Source organism: Onychomys torridus, chromosome 9, assembly GCF_903995425.1.
Source record: "Onychomys torridus chromosome 9, mOncTor1.1, whole genome shotgun sequence".
Taxonomy (NCBI): Eukaryota; Metazoa; Chordata; class Mammalia; order Rodentia; family Cricetidae; genus Onychomys; species Onychomys torridus.
In genome coordinates, this window is record NC_050451.1 from 45,093,468 (window position 1) to 45,112,458 (window position 18,991).

An 18,991-nucleotide genomic window follows, 5' to 3' on the forward strand; every position below is an offset into this window, starting at 1 on the left:
GGTCTTTTGCCTTCGTGTATGTCTGTGTATCATGTGTGGCTGAGTTCTAGGAAGTACGAGCTACGATGTAGGTGCTGGGAATCGAACCCCAGTCCTCTGAAGAATAGCCAGTGCTTTTACCTGCTGATTCATTCTCCAGTCCCAAAGATTTCTTAACAAAAGAAAAAGAGGTGCAACAAAAGGGCTCAGCAAGTAAAGTGCTTGTCACCAAGCCTGGTGACCTGAGTTTGGTGTCCAGGGCCTGCAGTGTGAAGGAGGACACAGACTGGCTGTGCTGTGGCATGTGTCCTCCACACTCCCCCTTACCCCAAGAAGTGTAAAAACAGTTATAAATCATCAAAGCTGTCATTTAAGATGGTGGAAGATAGAAACAGGCAAAAATACAATTTTTAGGTAGATTGCCAATGACTAATTTTACAAAGGGTGTGATCAATCCAGATTCTAACTTAGGCTCCCGATGTAGCTAACACCATAAAGAGTAGCCAGGTATGGTCATAAGCATGCATTAATGTTTGTATTCATTATGCATTCATTCTTTGGTATTCTATGTTTTTTCTTTTCTCTTTTTGTTTTTTGAGACAGGGTTTCTCTGGGTAGCCCAGGCTGTCCTCGAACTCCCAGATATCCACCTGCCTCTGCCTCCTGAGCTCTGGGATTCAAGGCGTGCACTGCCGCTGCCCCCCAGCTTGTGTTTGTTCCTGAGACAGTCTCACACTGAAGCCCAGGTGAGGCTTGCCGTAGATAGCCCTGCTGCCTGAGCTCTCAAGGGCTGGAGTTCTAGACTACCCTGAGTATGCAGATCAGGTGTGCGTTACAGTGTTGATCATGTGCGCTCCAGTGCAGTATACATAAAAGTTTTGTTTAAAATCAACAGTATGGCTTTTTGTTTTGCTTTTTTTTTTTTTTTAATACTTCATAAGATTATATGTTAATGATTCCTTTATATATTCCAGATGGCAGGCAACAGATTTTGAGTTTGGGTATGGACCTACAGTTGGAGTGGATGAAATTAGAAGATTTTCAAAAGCATCTAGATGGGGAAGATGAGACCTTTACCACAACAAATGCAATTCCAAGTAGTGAGTGATTGCATATTATTTGTCTCTTCCATAAATTTAGATTTATAAAATCTAATGCACTTTTCTTTTCCTTATAGATTTATTGAGGGATGCTGTGAAAAATGGCGATTATATTGGTGTGAAGGTTGCACTGAACTCCAGTGAAGATTATAACTTAGATCAAGAGGTACTCTGTTCTTGGGAGGGAAATCTCACAAAAAGCATGGAAAGTAATAGTTCTGGCACAGTGTGGTAATTCAGTTATTTTCTTAGAAAAGTAAATACATGTTCACATTTTAAAGGTCAAAATTCTATAGACTGTAAGTGTACATTAGAATCCCTGAAATTCCAGCTCTCTAAAATGACTGGTTTAAGTAGTTTTTTGTTTTTTGTTTTGTTTTGTTTTGTTTTTTGGTTTTTTGAGCAGGGTTTCTCTGTGTAGCTTTGTGTCTTTCCTGGAACTCACAGAGATCCTCCTACCTCTGTTTTTTTGGTTTTTCAAAGCAAGGTTTCTCTGTTCAACAGCCTGGCCGTCCTGAATCTCGCTCTGTAGACCAGGCTGGCCTTGAACTCACAGAGAACTGTCTGCCTCTGCCTCCCGAGTGCTGGGATTACAGGGGTACACCACCACCGCCCGGCTGTTATTTACTTTTCTGTTGCTGTAATAAAAGGTTATGATCAGAGGCCACTTAAAGAAGGGAGAGTTTGTTTGGGCAGACCGTTCCAGAAGGTAGGAGTCCACCATGGCAAAGAGTCCTGGCAGCAGCAGGACACCAGGAGCTCACATCCCCAAGGAAACACAGAGCAGACACAGTGAACTAGAAGTCGGCATGGCTGTATCGCAGAGCTTGTCCCCGGTAGTGTACGCCAGTAAGGCTGCACATTGAGTGCCACCAGCTGGCAAATAAGTGTTTAAATACTTATGTCTACATGTATCATTCAAGCCATGTCTGGCATTGTCCTGTGCTGCAGTGTAAGGGTGTAAAAGAACTTCCCTTTCGTGTGGCTGTTGTATGCTTTTGATGATAGCCCATATAGCAGTTACCCAGCTTTCCATTGTCACTTAAGATTTTCATAAACCAGTGTGTGTGGGTTTTTTGATTTTTCTTTTTACATGGAAGCATATTGGAGTTTTTTCCTCTGCCTTTTAGGTGAGACCTGAATTGTGCAGAGAATTTTTTTCTTATGTAGAGTCTCATTATATAGCCCAGACTAGCCTTGAACTTGTAGTGATTCTCTTGCCTAAACTTCCCAAGTACACCTGGCTCTAGTAATTTCTACATTATATAGGTACATCTGTTGATGTATTTTATGACTTTTAAGTGTCTCGTCTTCTTTAGAGACCATATGATTACATTCTTGTGCTTGCTTCGGCAGCACATATAGTAAAACTGGAACGATACAGAGAAGATTATATTCTCATAGGTGTTTTTTTTTTTTTTTCTTTAATGATGTTTTTGACTTTTAGAATCTTTTATTAACAAAATTTTTATTGATTTTTTTTTGAGAAAAAATCTTTTTAAAAATTTGTAATCTTTATTTATTGGTAGGGGAAGTGTATATATAGGTTGCCTTCAGTCACTTAAAGAATTTTTTTTTTTTGTTTTGAGCCAGGGTCACGTAGAACCAAGGATGACCAACACCTGATCCTCCTACTTTTACCTTCTGAGTGTTGGGGTTATGTGTGTGAGTCACCACACTCACTTAGTGAAATTCTTTCCCTGGTCATTTTAAATCGTGCTTTAGGTTTATAGGTAGAGAACTGATCAATATCTGCCCCAAAACTGGCCATTCATTTTATATCAAGAAAGCTTGATAGAGAATTTCTTACAGTGAATTTATTTCATTTCTGAAAAGGTGTGTGTGTATGTTTATTTATGCATATGGTTCTTGTGTGCCTGTACACAAAAGAGGCCATCAGATCTCCTGGGACTAGTTGTTAGCTGCCATGTGGGTGCTGAGAATTAAAATCAAGACCTCAGAAAAAACAGCCAGTATACTGCCTGCTGAGCCATCTCTCCAGGCCTTATTTAATTTTAATGTTTATGTGTGTGCCTAAGTGTATGTCTGTGCCTCATGTGCATGGAGGACCCTGCAGAGGCTAGAGTAGGGCCAGCTAGTTGTGAGCTGCCATGTGGATGCTGGGAATTGAAATGACTCTTCTGTAAGAGCAACAAGTACTCTTAACCATTGAGCCATCTCTCCAGACCCTTAACTTGTCCCCCTTTGGCTCAGGTTGGCCTAAAATTCAATGTATATGTAGTTAGGTTAGCCACAAACTTGTAGAAATCCTTCTGCCTCTACCTTCTAAGTGCATGAGCCACTATATCTCTTTTTTATACAGGGTGATTGTAAAATCTAATGGCAATATTTATCTTATTTTATTTATTTAACAGGATTTCACTGTATATCCCTCACAGGGCTGAAACTCAGTCTACTTGCCTCTGCCTTGAGTGTTGGGATTAAAGATGTACCACCATACCTGACAGCAACATTTATCTTTCTAAAACTCTAGGAGATAGGGAGATGGGCTTAGTGTATAAAAGGCTGTCATCAAGTGTGAGGACCCGAGTTTGAATCCCAGAATCCACATAAATCTAGGCTCAGTCGCTTACATTTTTGATGCCATCAAAATAGGAAGTAGAGACAGGAGAAATCCTTCTGTGTGCAATAGTGCACAAAGAATCGACCTTGCTTTTAACAAGGTGAGAGGCAAGTGCCTAGTTTGGCCTCTGATCTCTACCTATGTACAGTCCTTGTGCCTACACGTCATACACACAAACTTTGTAAATTCTAGGGCTGGGAATATGGCTCAGTCAGAAAAGCACTTGCCCCCCAAGCATGAAAGACCTGAGATTGGATTCCTGGCACAAATAGCAGCCCCTATCTGGGAGGCAGAGATAGGTATATCCCTTGGGCTTACAGGCCAGTCAATGTAGCTCAGTCGGTGAGTGTTGAATTTGATAAGAAACTTTGTTTCAAAAAAATAGGTGTAGAGGGGCCAGAGAAGTGGCTCAGTGACTAAGGGCATACTTGCAGAGAGCTGCACTTCAGTTCTCAGCATACCTGTTTGGTAGAGCTCACAATCCCTGTAACTACAGATCAGGGGATCTGATGAATTCTGGACTTACATACACACCCCCACAGAGATACACAGACATACTACATAATTAAAATAATATACAATAATATAAGTGAATCTTAAGATAGCAAGCATTTGATGAAAGCAATGGCCTCTGTATGTATCTGCACACATAGGCATCTGTACACCTTCCCCACTATGAACACATGTGAAAAAATCCTAAAGATTATTAGTTTCTGATTACTTATTAGGCTAAGTAGCTAACTAGCCTAAGTGGATGCTTAAATCAAGTCCTTCAGTGATTTCTCATTGAAACATCTTGACAGCAGAGACTTGCTTCTAAAATGTTTCTGATTAAAGACTGCATGGTTTCTCCTTAACGAACTCACAGGACTCTAGCGGGATGACGCTGGTGATGCTGGCTGCAGCAGGAGGGCAAGATGACCTGCTGAGACTCCTCATCACCAAAGGTGCAAAAGTGAATGGGCGTCAGAAAAACGGGACCACAGCCCTCATTCATGCCGCTGAAAAGGTCTGAGACGTGACTGCGTGAAGGAACACTGAGACCAGTTTTTGTAGTGAAATATAATGGGCATATGTTATGTAGCCTTACTTTGTGGTTTCAGTGAGTCTGTGACATGTGAATTAATTTTTGCTATTAGTAGCACTTTGTAATCAGATTTAAAATGTGACTTACCCAGTTGATAATTTATAATGAGTATAAACTCTAGTTACCCTGACAGTATTTATTTCAATCTTAAGTGATTTAGAAGACTCACATGTAGAATTCTACACAGGGGTAGACTTCTGTGGCACTTGGTAACATATCAGTGAGGGACTAGGCTCAGTAAGTGGGCACCTGCAGCCCTACAGTGAAGAGTCAGGGAGACAGTGACCAGTCATCTGCATGGAATACAATCTGCTGAGTTTTTCCCTGATTTCAAATATCTTGAAGATAGGTTTGTCTGACTTTTAAGGAATTCTTGGAATTAAATTTGTTTCTTGTTTTTTAATAGAATTTTTTAACCACTGTGGCTATTCTTTTGGAAGCTGGAGCTTTTGTAAATGTCCAGCAAAGCAATGGTGAGACTGCACTCATGAAAGTAAGTCTTCAGCTTCACACTGGGTGTTGATGTGGTACTACAGACTGGGAAAATCATAGGAACAAGGTAGTCCCTGGAATTCAGCAGCTCCCATGGAGTAGACGTGGATCAGCAGAGCAGTAGAGTATGGTAGGGTCAGTGATGTGCTAGAATCAGCTCAGTCTAAGGGACCCAGCAAGAGTCATGGGGTGGAAGAGGTAGGCATTGAGTCAGGAGAGATGGAAGGGACTGCTGGTGTTAAGTGAGTGGGACTCTCTGCTAGAAGCAGAAGGTACTGGAAAGAGGCAGAGAGATCCAGGGCTGCAAAGAGTGCAATTTATTAGAAATTTACAAATAGGTGTCTTGGGTGGCTTATCATTCCCTAAGAGTGAGAAAGAGTTTGTGTGCTAAGCTAGACAGAGATAGGCTTTTCCTAGAAGCAATTAGTATGTCCGGTGCCAGTTAAGAAACTGACATCAGAGGTCCATACATATTCATCTGAATATAGCAGGAATTGGATAATTGTGCCAAAGGTACTCCAAAGATGCCGTGACTATATATATAACCAGGAATCCTGTAGTCAAATGAAAGGGTGCTCAGCATCCGTCTTTAGAGGTTTGGAGGCCTGGGAATAGGAAAGGAATATGATGTACTCTCATTGGAATTGTGGCTTGCAGACATGTTTTGAGTTGAAGATTGTTGAATCTTCCTGCTGCTTCCCAGCCTCCCTGCTTGTACTCCTCTTTGAGTGGTAGATTGCATGTACCTCCCTGGCCTCAGACCAGAGTGCTTCCTTCCTCTGCAGTAGTTCCAGGTTTCTGGTTCATAGTGCTGCTAGGACTCAGCAAATCCAGGTGTCCATAGTGACTCTGTCTTCTCTCTTCCCTGAAGTACAGCCTTGCATAAGCTGTGCTCTAAGCAGGGATTTGTCTGTATTTGTCAGGTATGAGCAGTAAGGTAGATTGCAGTACAACCCCAGGCTTGTCCTGAACTCTGTCTTCTAATAACCCGGGTTCTTTCCTTCTTGTGGGCCTCCTGTCAGACCCATAAGGCCTTGATCATTGCTTTGCGAGGCCCTCCTGTGCCTGGTTTGAGTCTGTGTAAATAGTCCTTTTATGCAGGAGTCTTAGTCTTTGTGTGTGTGTCTGTTATTACACATATGGAGACCAGAGGTAGCACTTCAGAGCACTGCCTTACTGAGAAACTACTTACTAGACAGCAGACAGTTGTACCTCAGTGGAAGAAAGCACAAGAAGGAAAGCACAGTATTTTCTACAGTACCATCCAGGATTGTGAGTACTCCTGAAGGCACTTGGGAAACCGAGAAAGAAATACCAAGATTAAGAGGTAGGTTAGTTTGAGAAGGAAGGTGGATTCAGGAAAAGACAGTCCTTTCAAACTTGGAAGAGGATGTTCCTGTAGTAAGTGAAGTAATATTAATCTGTACCTAAATAGTAAAAGGGATTAAGTGAGCGGTTCTCCAGCATTTTAGGGGTTGAATTTGCAGAACATGGTAACAGGTGGTGGCTGATTTTGCTGAGTTAGGGCGCTCTGGCAGCCAAAGGCCAAGCAGAAGCTGAGTGTCCCTCTTTGAGAGGGTACCACTGAAAGGTAGAACAGGGTGCTGGGAAAGATGAGGTGGGACTGTAGATGAACGTCTAGAGCCCAGAGAAGTGTCAGGACATTTACTCTGGGGGCGACTCCTCCTCATCGAAGCCTCTAGTATACCTCTTCAGTGCTGCCCTGTTGCTAATGCTGGTTAAGACCTGGCACTGGGTGTCTTCCCTTCTCTGTATTATGCTTTGCCCTCTTGAAAAAGAGCTGCCAGACCTATGTGGAGAAAACTACCCACACCAACTGAAGTTACTATGGTTCACAGTGAAGAAATTGCCACTCCTCTTTTCTGACCCTAGGCATGTAAAAGAGGAAACTCGGACATTGTGCGCCTTGTGATTGAATGTGGAGCTGACTGCAATATTTTGTCAAAGCACCAAAATAGTGCATTGTACTTTGCAAAACAGTGTAACAATGTGCTTGTGTACGAACTGCTGAAGAGCCATTTGGAAACGTAAGTGTCAGGTGAATGTGCTGTGGTTAAGTCAGAGTGAGATAATGGCTGTTTATTTAAGCCATTTTATTTGGAATAGTTTGTGTAGGAAAATGTTCAAAAAAGACTATCCTGTTGGGTTTCTCTCCTCAGTAGAGCATGCATTTAGCAATTAGCATATTTATTAGGTATATATTCCTACAGGTTACTAAAATCTTAGAAAACCCTGGGAACATCTCCTTAAAATGTTAAATCTAGGACCAGAGATGTAGCTCAGTAAAGTGCTTACCTAATGTGTGCAGAGCCCTGGGTTTAGTCCTCAGCACTTCTTAAAACCAACCATAGTGGCATGTGCCTATAATAGCATTTAGGAGGCTTGGCTCCTTAGCTACATAGCTAATTCAGGGCTGGCCTAGACTGTAAAGACTCTTTCTCAAAAAAGTTATGTCCAGTCTTAACTTGGCTAACATTTTCTTTGTATGTGTATGTGGTGTGCATGCATGTGGAGACCAGAGGTTGATATCTGTGTCTTCCTCAATGGCTCTCTACTCTATTCAAGTGCATTATTTTTCAAGCGCATTTTGAACCGTATTAGAAGTTTATCTTTCTCACTAAAGAATTCTTTTGATGGACTGGGGTGTGGTTCTGTGGTAGAGCTTTTGCCTAGCATGTGCTAAAGCCTATGGTTCCATCCCCCAACCACATAAACACAAAATTCTTTGACAATGCCTGCCAAAACCGCTGCTAGAGAAGATGGGGTCCTTATTATTCAGTCAGGTCCCTGGCCTTCTAAGCTTGAAAACTAGATACCATGTATTCTAAACAGAAAGTAAAGTAAATTCTAGACAAGGGACTGAGTTGCATCTTGCCTGGTTTGTCTATTTTACAGCCTGTCTGTCCTTGACATTCCCATAAAGAATCTCTGGAAGCCAGTTCATCCCTATTTTTTTCTCTGAACACATGGGTAACTGCAGAGTGCCTGGCAATGGGGTACCCAGCCTTCTTCTTTTCCTCAGGACTAAGAAGCTCTCATTTCTGATTTTTCATTCATGCGTTAGCCAAATGCTACATGTTTTATGACTCGGTTTCAAAGAAGGCCAGTATTATGGAGAAGACTGAGTAAAAGTTGCCCTTGTGCAACTACTGTTCCAACAAGAGGAGATGGATGAAAAGGACATTTTAAAGGGCATGTCATCAGAGGGAAGTCAACTGAGGCCACAGCTGTAGTTCCTTTTCACAAAGGTAGTGCTGAGTTGTGTGGTTCAGGTACAATCCCAGCTACTCAGGCAGCTAAAGCATAAAGATTCCAAGTTCAAGTCTACTTGGGCTACAGAATGAGGTCAAGGCCAGTCTCAACGTCAAAAGTAAAGAGAGGCCGGAGAGGTAGGGAGCACAGTGGTAAGAATGCATGATATGCACCCACGTGAACAAGGCGGGTGGCCATGGTCTTGTTCACTCCTTGTGAGCACAGCACTGCAATAGTGAAACAGGAGATGGCTGGCAGTGGCTGGATAGTGGATCCCAGATTCAGAGAGAACAGCTTCAAAGGGATAAGGCAGAGAGATAAAGATGACACACAGTGCTGGGCTCTGGCCTACACAACACAGAATCAGAAAAGCAGTTTCTAAAAGGGGAAATCAGGGCTAGGGATATAGCTTAGTGGTAGAGCACTTGTCTTAGCCATGTGCAAGGGCCTTAGGTACTGCCAAAAATAAAAAGTTACAAAGTAGTGTTGAGTGGTGTGGTGGCACACATCTTTAATCCCAACACTCGGGAGGCAGAGGCAGGCAGATCTCTGAGTTCAAGGCCAGCCTGGCTACATTGAGAAACCCTGACTGGGGGGTGGGGTGGGGGATTAAAAAGCAAAGTTAGTGAGAAGGCTTTATGGGCATAAAGACATCTTTTTGTGGTTTCCTTTTACCTGGGGGAAGAGAACGCAGGGTCTCAAGTATTCCAGTCTAGCCTCAGGCTCACTGTAGCTGAGGCTGACCTTGACCTGATCTTCTTTGACTTTCTCCTAAGTACCAGGATTATAGATGCATGCCATCACACCTGATTTATGTGGGGCTAGTGATCAAACTCTAGGTTTCATGCATGCTAAGCAAGCACCCTACCAACTGAGCTACATCCCCAACCCCTAATGTATATATTTTAAACTTCAATTTTACAGTAGGATACAGTATTATATTGATGCAGTACACAATGTGTAATGACCAAATCAGGGTAGTGGAGATTTTTTAATTTGTTGATATTTATGTGGTACAGTGTAATAATTGGGTACATCTACATTAAAAGATAGGGTCTCTTTCTAGCCCAGGCTGGCCTCAAACTCTGTGTGTATCAGCATACTGAGTTCTGAGGTATGAATCACCATACCCAGCTATTATGTTAATAGTCTTGTGTCTTCTCTCACTAGACTTTCAAGAGTTGCAGAAGAAACAATAAGGGATTACTTTGAATCTCGCCTGGCTCTTTTGGAGCCTGTTTTCCCAATAGCCTGTCATCGGCTCTGTGAGGGACCAGACTTCTCAACAGATTTCAATTACAAGCCCCCTCAGAACATACCAGAAGGTAAGCTCTCCTTCAAATGTGAGTGTGTGAAGCTATCATCTGTAAAGATGAGTGTATTCCTAAGTGTATACCTTCACTTTGAAGGAAGTCTGTAGCAGAAACCACTAGGTGATAGCTGGCAGAGCTACTCTGGCAAGAGGCCTCCCCATCCCACTTTACCTTCCCCGGGTTAGGAGTCGGTCTTGATAATCATACTTGTTTACTGAGTTTTAACTTTTTTTTTTTCCTCTTAAATTTTAATGTATCTCCTGGGTTCCCCCTTGTTTGGTTTCTTCTCAGTTTTTGTTTTTGTTGTTTTTGAGACAGGGTCTCACTATGTACTTCGGCTGGCTTGGAACTTGCTATGTAGTCAAGCTAGCCTTGAACTTGATATCCACCTGGCTCAGCTTCCCTGTGTGCTGAGATTAAAGATGAGCTCTACCATGCTTGTTTGTTTAATAGTATTGTTCCAAAACCTCCTGTCTGGGCCTTCTGAGGCTGTCCCCCCCCATTAGAATGAATGACAGAGCTATCAGCAGTTCTGATGCCTGGGGGAGTCATACTCCTCAGTAGTGGAGCTGCTCGGAAGCTGCCCTTGCCCAAGTGATAGCCTAGCTGTGCTCATGCAACAACCTTAATTAAACGTAGTGGGTCATCAAAAACAAAAGTAGTCCAGCAATAGTGGCTCATACCTTTAATCCTGGCACGTGGAGGCAGACGGGTCTCTGTCAGGTCGAGGCCAGCCAGGGGTTACACATAAAGAAACCCTGTCTCAACACCAAACAAAAACAAAACTGGGAGAGAAAAAACTGGGGAAGAAGTGATTTGGTGGGTATGGGGGATGGGAATGTAATGACGGAATATGATCGGGGTATACTAGATGAATAGAGGAAGTTGTGAAATAATAAATAAAAGCAGAAGGGCCGACCTGAGTTCAGTCGCCAGAACCCATCTGAGGGCTGTCCTCTTGTCTTCCACATTTGTACCATGGCATATTCAAGGAGGGCAGATAACATTATTTCTCCCTTTAAGTGGGAAATAGGGCCCTGGCTATTCTGTTAAACATCTTTTCCCTCAATTTAAAGATGTCCACTTAGGACTGGTGAGGTAGTTCATTAAGTAAGGCTTCTGCCACCAAGCCTGATGACCTGATTTTGATCCCTAAAATCCATGTGGTAGAAAGAGAGAACTAACTCCCAAAAGTTGTCCTCTGGCCTCCAAACATGGGTTATGTAGGTGCATGCACATAGAATAAAAAGTTTTGTTTTTTAATTTTTTTTAAAAGCATTGCTGTAACCTACATCATAATGTGCTATTTATGAGTGGATTACTGCTACTGATAATGCATTTGAAGATTTCTAGGAACCTAAACAGATATTTGTACATATAATAAATGCCAATATAAAAACAAAATTTTTTAATGTGTATTCATTATTCACACCTATCATCCTAGCACTTAGAACACTTTCAAATTACACATTTGTGTGCCCATGTGTGCATTCATGCCATGATACATGGGTAGAGGTCAGAGGATTTGCAGGACTCGATTTTCTCCTTCACCATGTGGAGCCTAGGGTGGACCTCGTGGTCAGGGTTGGTCAGTAAGTGCCCTATACCTGGAAAGCCATTGTTCTGTCTCACACATACACACAAACACCATGTGAAACAGTTTTTGTTTTTTCATTACATTTGTGCTAGTGCCAGGATGTATGTGCAAGTGAGAACAGTTTTGGGAAGTCAATTCTCTACTCCTATAGTGTGGGTTCTCTGGGAGTCCAGCTTATGTGGTCAGGCTTGGCAGCAGGTGCCTTTACTCACTGAGCTACAACCTTATACAACCTTAGCACTTGTGAGACTAAGGCAAGAGGACCAATTCCAGTACAATGTTTGCTTAATATGCAAAAAACCTGAGCTTGGTCCATAGTATCAGATAAACCGTTTAGTGGAATATCCACACTCAGGAAGTGGGGGCAAGAGAATCAGAATTTCAAGGTTATCTTTTTGGATAATAGTGAATTTGAAGGTATCCTGGGCTACTTGAAATCCTATGTCTCAAAAAAAAAATTTTTTTTTAAAGGAAATACAGCCTTATTATTTATAGCCACTTGATGACTAATGAATTTGGTTTAGTTTTATATTTTTAGACTTAGGCTCGTCTTAAACTTCCAACAGCCCAACTCATCCCTCATTCACTTAAGTACTGGCCTTAGAGCACATAATATCATGACTGAATCATGATTGTTTTGAATATTATAGGCTGAATGCATTGCAGGGAGGGGTCATTTGGCTTGGTTTCTACCATGCATTATTATAACTGGACCATCCACACTTACATAATTACTGTGTTTTGCTTTTCCTTACGTGCATAAAGAAGAAATTCTAACATTCTTCTAGCATCTTTTTATTGTCATCCTGAAATGTAAGGCCCTAATAGGCACAGAATGTGGCATTTCAGACAAACCCCAGCAGCAGGCTCAAAGTCTCAGCCTGGACATTCTGTGCCACTCCATGCTTTCTAAGCTGTTCAAAGGAGGTATGGTAAAGCTCAGTGGTAGAACATTTGTCTTAGCTTCCACAAGTTCCTTAGTTCAATTCCAAGCACCACCAAAACAAAAAAAACTCTTCAATGATATGTAAGCAATGTAGAATTTTATATGTTTCTGGAGAGGCTTTCGATTCTTAAGAATTGTTAACAACTGGACTGCTTATAACTAAGTCCAGTTGTTTACATATGGTTACATGAATTTCTATCTCCTAAACCATCTTGCTGGCTCCCAAGTATATTGGGTTTTGTTGTTGTTGTTGGTTTGTAGTTCTGGGGATAAGACTTAAAGTATGTGTATGTTACACATAGAGATGCTTACCACCAAGACTGAGGCCTGGGCTTGATTCTGGGAGCCCACACGATGGAAGGAGAGAACCAGTTCGTTCCCATAAGTAATCCTCTGACTATCACACATTGATGTCAAATCATGTAAATTTTGTTTTAAAAACAGAGTAACTGAGGCTGGAGAGAGAGCTCAGCAGTTAGAAGTGGTTGATACTCTTGTAGAGGACCTGGATTCAGCTTCCAGCACCCACATGACAGACAACTATAACTCCTTTTCCAGGAGTTCTTAACCCCCTTTCTGGTCTCTACAGGCAGCAGGTACACATATATACATGCAGGCAAAACACTCACAGACACACAAATACACAAACACATACACTACCTTCAGTACAGACAGAGAAGAAATACATGACTCTCTTCCCTGAGGGTTGTTCGAGTTCTGTGGTGTGTAAACTGTAGGGTACAGTGCAAATGTTGTGAGTGGGAGCCTTCTCAGTACAGTGGCAGGAGGGTCTCCCAGGTACTGTCCTGTCAGCAGAGATGACCCTGCCCACCACACTGTGATAGCATTCATCTTGTGCTCTCTTCTTCAGGTTCTGGTGTCCTGCTCTTTATTTTCCATGCAAACTTCTTGGGTAAAGAAGTTATTGCTCGGCTCTGTGGACCATGCAGTGTACAAGCTGTAGTTTTAAATGATAAATTTCAACTTCCTGTTTTTCTGGTAAGATTTTTCTATAGTTCATTTAAGTTTAAGGTCTTTAAAATGCCTACATGTAGGTGCTTTGAGAACCTTTGAGTGGGTGTGCATACCACACATACACATCCCACACACAAATACAAAAAAAATGTTCATTCCCATATTAGACTTGGACAATTCCCATTTATTATAAAAGAAAATAATCCAATTTTTTTATTAAAATATTTAATGTTTACCTATTTATTTACTTTAATGCTATCACTAATGTCTTAGAACCAACATTCTGACAATTTCATAGCCCTGGGAACTTTTTACATGAGGCCAGAATATATGAAGTGGTTGTGTTTACACTTAATTAGTGTATTCTCTTTTGATATAAAGGAATGCTTTTTGGTATAATTTGGTTAAAATAAAGCCATCATCAAACCTTCAACTCCTGATACGTTTACATGATTGCTGAGTATCAGAGTTCTGCAGTCAGCTGGGCAGTGGTGGCGCACGCCTTTACTCCGAGCACTCGGGAGGCAGAAGCAGGTGGATCTCTGTGAGTTTGAGGCCAGCCTGGTCTCCAAAGCGAGTTCCAGAGGTCTGCAGACATATATGTGCACCATCACTCCTAACTTAGAAGGAAATTGTACATTTTGTCACTTTGGAATTCCTTCCTAAGGCTAAATTAAGCATAGTTAATTGAGTACAGTCATATTTCTTCTGTGATTGTGCTATATATGTTTTTGTTGTTTGAGGTGGGGTCTCAACATGCAGCCCTCATTGGCCTTGAACTTCCATTGTTCTTCCCATGTGCTGAGATGTGATCTCTCCCCCACCCCCTAGACAGGGTTTCTCTGTGTAGTTTTGGTGCCTGTCCTGGATCTCGCTCTGTGGAGCCATCCAGTATGAGGCCAGTCTGAGCTACACAGAGAGCCTATCCCAAAACTTAGAGAAAGAAAAAAACCCCTCAGTTCTCTGGTTTCTACTGTAAAAGGTTCTTGGGTTTATAGATGTCTCACAGATGTGAGTCCATCTGACTTTATTTTCTCTTCTCCCTCCAGGATAGTCACTTTGTTTACTCATTCAGCCCTGTGGCCGGCCCCAATAAATTGTTTATCAGGTTGACAGAAGCACCCTTTGCCAAGGTGAAAATCTTTGTTTCATATTTAGGGTTACTGCTCAGGTAGTCAGTGCACAGGGCACTGATGTGTCTGAATGTTGGCACTGAGGCAGGTGTGCACTGCATACCTGGCTGAAGGTAAAGTCTGAGGGCATCCCTGCTGAGCAGTCCAAATCCTGACTTTCACACATGAAAGGAAGCTGGACTTTTTAGACCACTCTTAATGGTTATTATGTAATACAGTAGCTTACTAAGAAGAGCAGTACCCCAGTGTTTTAGGTGTACACTAACATTCATTTTTTTTCTTTAGGTTAAGTTGCTAATAGGTGCATACAGAGTGCAGCTGCATTGACCACAGGACTGCAACTGTGTAGCAGTTTGGAATTCTGGTGTACTGAAATGTTCAGATGTAGTTTTCCCTGTAAACTTGCAATTTACACCTGTTGCCTGGTAAGGTACAACAGGGGCTTCACCATACATACTCTACACGTGTTTGTGCCATTGTTCAAAATGTTCAATGTTCTGCATACTTTTATTTCCACAATGTGGAACAGTACATATGAGAACTATTTAATTAAAAACTTTTGAACTTGAAATTTCCTACTAGTCTTTGTGAGTTGTCTTTGTAGAAAAAAACAAAAAAGCCCAGATCCAAGCTGGGTCACAGTGGCTGCAGGTTGTCAGCCGAAGCATGAGCGCTGCAGGTTCAGGGCCTCCCAGGCCTACAACATGAGCCTTTCTAAACAGTTTGGGTGTTGTAAACCACTTACTAAGTGGAATCTGATGCTCTTGAAGGTGGTAAGGCATGTATGTCATGGTCATCCTTTGAAAAGGTGAGTCAGTCACAGATGCACCCCGTGTTCCCAGCATGTAGAAGACAGGATTTAGACATGTCTAAAGTACCTGAAAAAACTTGCCCATTTGCTTTGTGCAGTGAATGCACTTGGTAAAGTGCATGAGAGGAGGCAGAATGTTAGCTCAAGGACATCTTTGACTACAGAATGAGTTAGAAATGAATTGTAGAAATGTGTCCTGTGGCACACGATTGCTTATAAGGATAAATTGCAAAATAAAGCTTTTTGGTCTGCTGCTGTCTGGGACATTCGGTGTTTTTCTCAAAGCATGCTGTGGCCTGTAAGAGACAAATCTTTCATCAGTAAATAGGAATGTTATTCTGGTTTCTAGAGAAGCTCTTCCTACATAATTTCTGCTGGCTCAGACCTGCCTCAGGATTATAGGCATGTTCTACCATGCCTGGGTCACAATGTGTCTGTCTGTCTGGGCTTTTTAAGAGGTTTCAGCCCTAAAGAAATTAGAATCACCAAGCAGCAAGCTATAAACAGTCAATACATTTTTACCTATTCAGTGTTCTCTAATCCAATGGCTATTACTGTTTGCTTCCTTTCTTGGCTCTCTTGTAACTCACTATGCAGACCAGACTATCTTCAAACTAAAAGAATCTTACTCTATCTCCAAGTACACCAACAAACCCTGTTGTTGTTGTTGTTGTTTTTTAAATCAAGCTGGGCAGTGGTGGCCCTCGCCTTTAATCCCAGAACTGGGAGGCAGAGGCAGGCAGATCTCTCTGAGTTTGAAGGCAGCCTGGTCTTTAAAAGTGAGTTCCAGGACAACTAGGGCTATTACATAGAGAAACCCTGTCACAAAACAGGTTTTCCCAAGTATAAGCATACACTAACTATACCCAACAAAATGGCATTTTTGTGTCACTTTTGTCATATTTAAAAGTACATTTGATACTTTAGTAATTTAACTTGATTTACATTTTTATCTATTATAAAGCAGGTATTTTAATGACAAATCCACTTACAAGCTTTTAAAAAAAAAAATCTGTATTTTCTCCCTCTTTGAAGGCCACATAGGCCAGGTGGTAGTGGCACAGCCCTTGATCCTGTGAATGTGCTTCTCAGGTCTCAAGCAACATCCTCACTGCTGGTCAGCAGCACCACACCTGAAATAGCCAGAACAGGACAAGAACACCAGAAAATATTGAGTATTTCTATAAAAATCTTATTTTGTTGGCATAACAAAACAAAGTTGATGATTCTCTCTTAAACAGGTAAGAGAATGGAGCCAGTATCCCTAGCATATATACATATATACTTTACATTACACAACATTTTTAGTATCATACTTTCACTTTCTAAAGGAACATAAGGTAAAAGTTGTAAATCTGGGGCTAAGAGGACCATGATCAAGCTTATAGGTGTACCTGAGCAGGGATTTTGCAAACAGGTGAGTGCGTGTCTTCAGACAATTCTGTTCCAAGGAATGTCTCTACAGATTCCTGCCAAAAAAAGGAAATAAATCCTATGTCTGAATCAGCTCATACAAGAAGACGCTTCCCTCCCCTAGACCTCACTAGACATTTCCATTCTTGATAACCAGCTACCCATGCACACACAATGCTATGGGGATATTTAGCAGAGAGGACCTGAAGTGTGGCTCTCTGTCTGGCAATGAGAAGGTTCTGGCCCTATTTATATTCTGTATTCTGTTGGCCACATGGACCTAGCAACTAATCCCCAAGATCAAGGACAGAAATTATTTTGTAGATGATGGAGAAAGCAAGCTCTCCAGGTAGCCATTTCAAATATTCAAAATGTGGGGGTGCTTCTCCCAAGGTCCTCAAGGAGAGCCACCCAATGGTTTACCCAGCTTGATGCATGAGTGAGATGAGGCAGCTTATGGGAAGCTTGGGGCCACAGTGAGCACTTTCTGTGCTATGCTTCATCGTAGGCAGCAACCCAAAGAAGAAAACTCATGTATGTATGGATATTGAGACTAGAAGGAAAAGATACTTTTTCTTCCTTTGAAATAGGGTCTTCCTATATGCAGCCAGCCCTGGAGGTTCTGGAGCATATATACACACATTTCCTCTGTGTAAGAAAGAAACTGTTAGTGTGTCATTTCCCTTACTCCAATATACCTGAAAACTACATTATGTTATACCCACAGAATGGAAGAGAGCAATAAGGAGCAGAAAACATCCTTCTCAAAGACAGGACAACACAAGCGTTGCCTCATGGACACAGGTAGCATTGTAAGGTTTCAGCTCAAACTGTAAACTGTCTTCCAACAACAAAAGATTGGGGCCTGGTGGTGTGGCACGTACCTTTAATCCCAGCATCGGGGTGAGGTGGGGCTGAAAAGTGTAGATGAACTCGGGGTTAAACTGGCCAGCTAGGACTACATAGTGAGATACTGTCTCAATCAAAAAAGAAAGGGAAACACTGGAACTCTGCCCAGGTGTACATCAGTGGTAGGCCATTTGCATGAGCAAGGCTCTGGGTTCAAAGCCACAGGACCACCAGATACAATTGAAAAGAATCTTGCGTGGCTGGCCAAGTGGTGTTGGCGCACACATTTAATGCTAGCACTTGAGAGCCAGGTGTATCTCTTTGGGTTCAAGGCCAGCCTGGACTACAGAGTGAGATCCAGGACAGGCTTCAAACCTACACAGAGAAATAAACTGTCTCAATACAAAAGAAAAAGACCGCTCTGGAAAGAGACCAGCTGCTCCACCAGCCCAGGTCTGATCCCAGCACCCACATGTCGCTCACAACTGCCTGCAACTCCAGTTCCAGGGATCCAATGACCTTTTCAAGCATCTGTAGGCAGTGGGCACACATGTAGTGTACACACGTGCATGCAAACAAAACACTCATACACATAAAAATTGAAGAAAAACAAAGTCCAAGTCCAGTTTGGGCCACATAGTGGGTTACATAGAAAGACTGCCTCAACCCAGGCCACACCAACACAGGGACTATTATTACCTATGCCAATGCTGTAAGCACAATCCACAAGGAAGGGCCTTTCCAAAGGGAAGAGCCACCAACTGACCTAAGGCAGCAGTGTGAGCCCAGCATTCCTGGCTTTTTAAACTCTTCTGTATGTGGCTAGACTTTCAGCAATTTCATGTTGTCTTAATAACCTAAGAATAGAAAAGTAAGATTTTAGCCCTTTAAGAATCAGACCTTGTGACTGATCTCTTGAAAGTTCCCAACAGTAAACTATATACCCTAAGTTCTAAGAGATTCAAATCTGCTAACAACTGAAAAATTTTATGTCCAAATTTTTGTGTGGGGACATGCTGCTACAACACAGGTCAGGAGACAACCGCTGGGGGGACATTCTCTCCTTCCAACATGTCAGTGCAGAGTTCAAACGGGTCAGATGTAAGCAGCAAGAGCCTTTACCCACAGTCATCGATTGCCCATTTTAAAATGAGAAAGAGCCGGGCAGTGGTGGCGCACGCCTTTAATCCCAGCACTCGGGAGGCAGAGGCAGGCGGATCTCTGTGAGTTCGAGGCCAGCCTGAGCTACCAGGTGAGTTCCAGGAAAGGCGCAAAGCTACACACAAGAAACCCTGTCTCGAAAAACAAAACAAAACAAAAACAAAAAAAGAGAGAGAAAAAAAAAAAAAAGAAAAGCTGGGCAGTGGTAGCAAACACCTTTAATCCCAGCACTCAAAAGGCAGAGGCAGGCTCTGTTAGTTCAAAGCCAGCCAGGTCTA

General features: G+C 42.2%; 1 protein-coding gene across 1 annotated transcript in view; it reads left to right on the top strand.

Moving 5' to 3' along the window:
• The window catches only part of Mphosph8 (M-phase phosphoprotein 8), a 33,158-nt gene extending 18,108 nt beyond the window's left edge, over positions 1–15,050 (top strand). The window contains exons 6-14 of the mRNA XM_036200068.1: positions 954–1,079; positions 1,157–1,245; positions 4,532–4,672; positions 5,157–5,243; positions 7,136–7,290; positions 9,686–9,840; positions 13,243–13,370; positions 14,396–14,479; positions 14,765–15,050. Coding sequence (XP_036055961.1) covers positions 954–1,079; positions 1,157–1,245; positions 4,532–4,672; positions 5,157–5,243; positions 7,136–7,290; positions 9,686–9,840; positions 13,243–13,370; positions 14,396–14,479; positions 14,765–14,806 — 1,007 coding nt within the window. The 3' untranslated portion in view covers positions 14,807–15,050. The remainder of the gene's footprint in view (positions 1–953; positions 1,080–1,156; positions 1,246–4,531; positions 4,673–5,156; positions 5,244–7,135; positions 7,291–9,685; positions 9,841–13,242; positions 13,371–14,395; positions 14,480–14,764) is intronic.
• Positions 15,051–18,991: the final 3,941 nt, after the last annotated feature.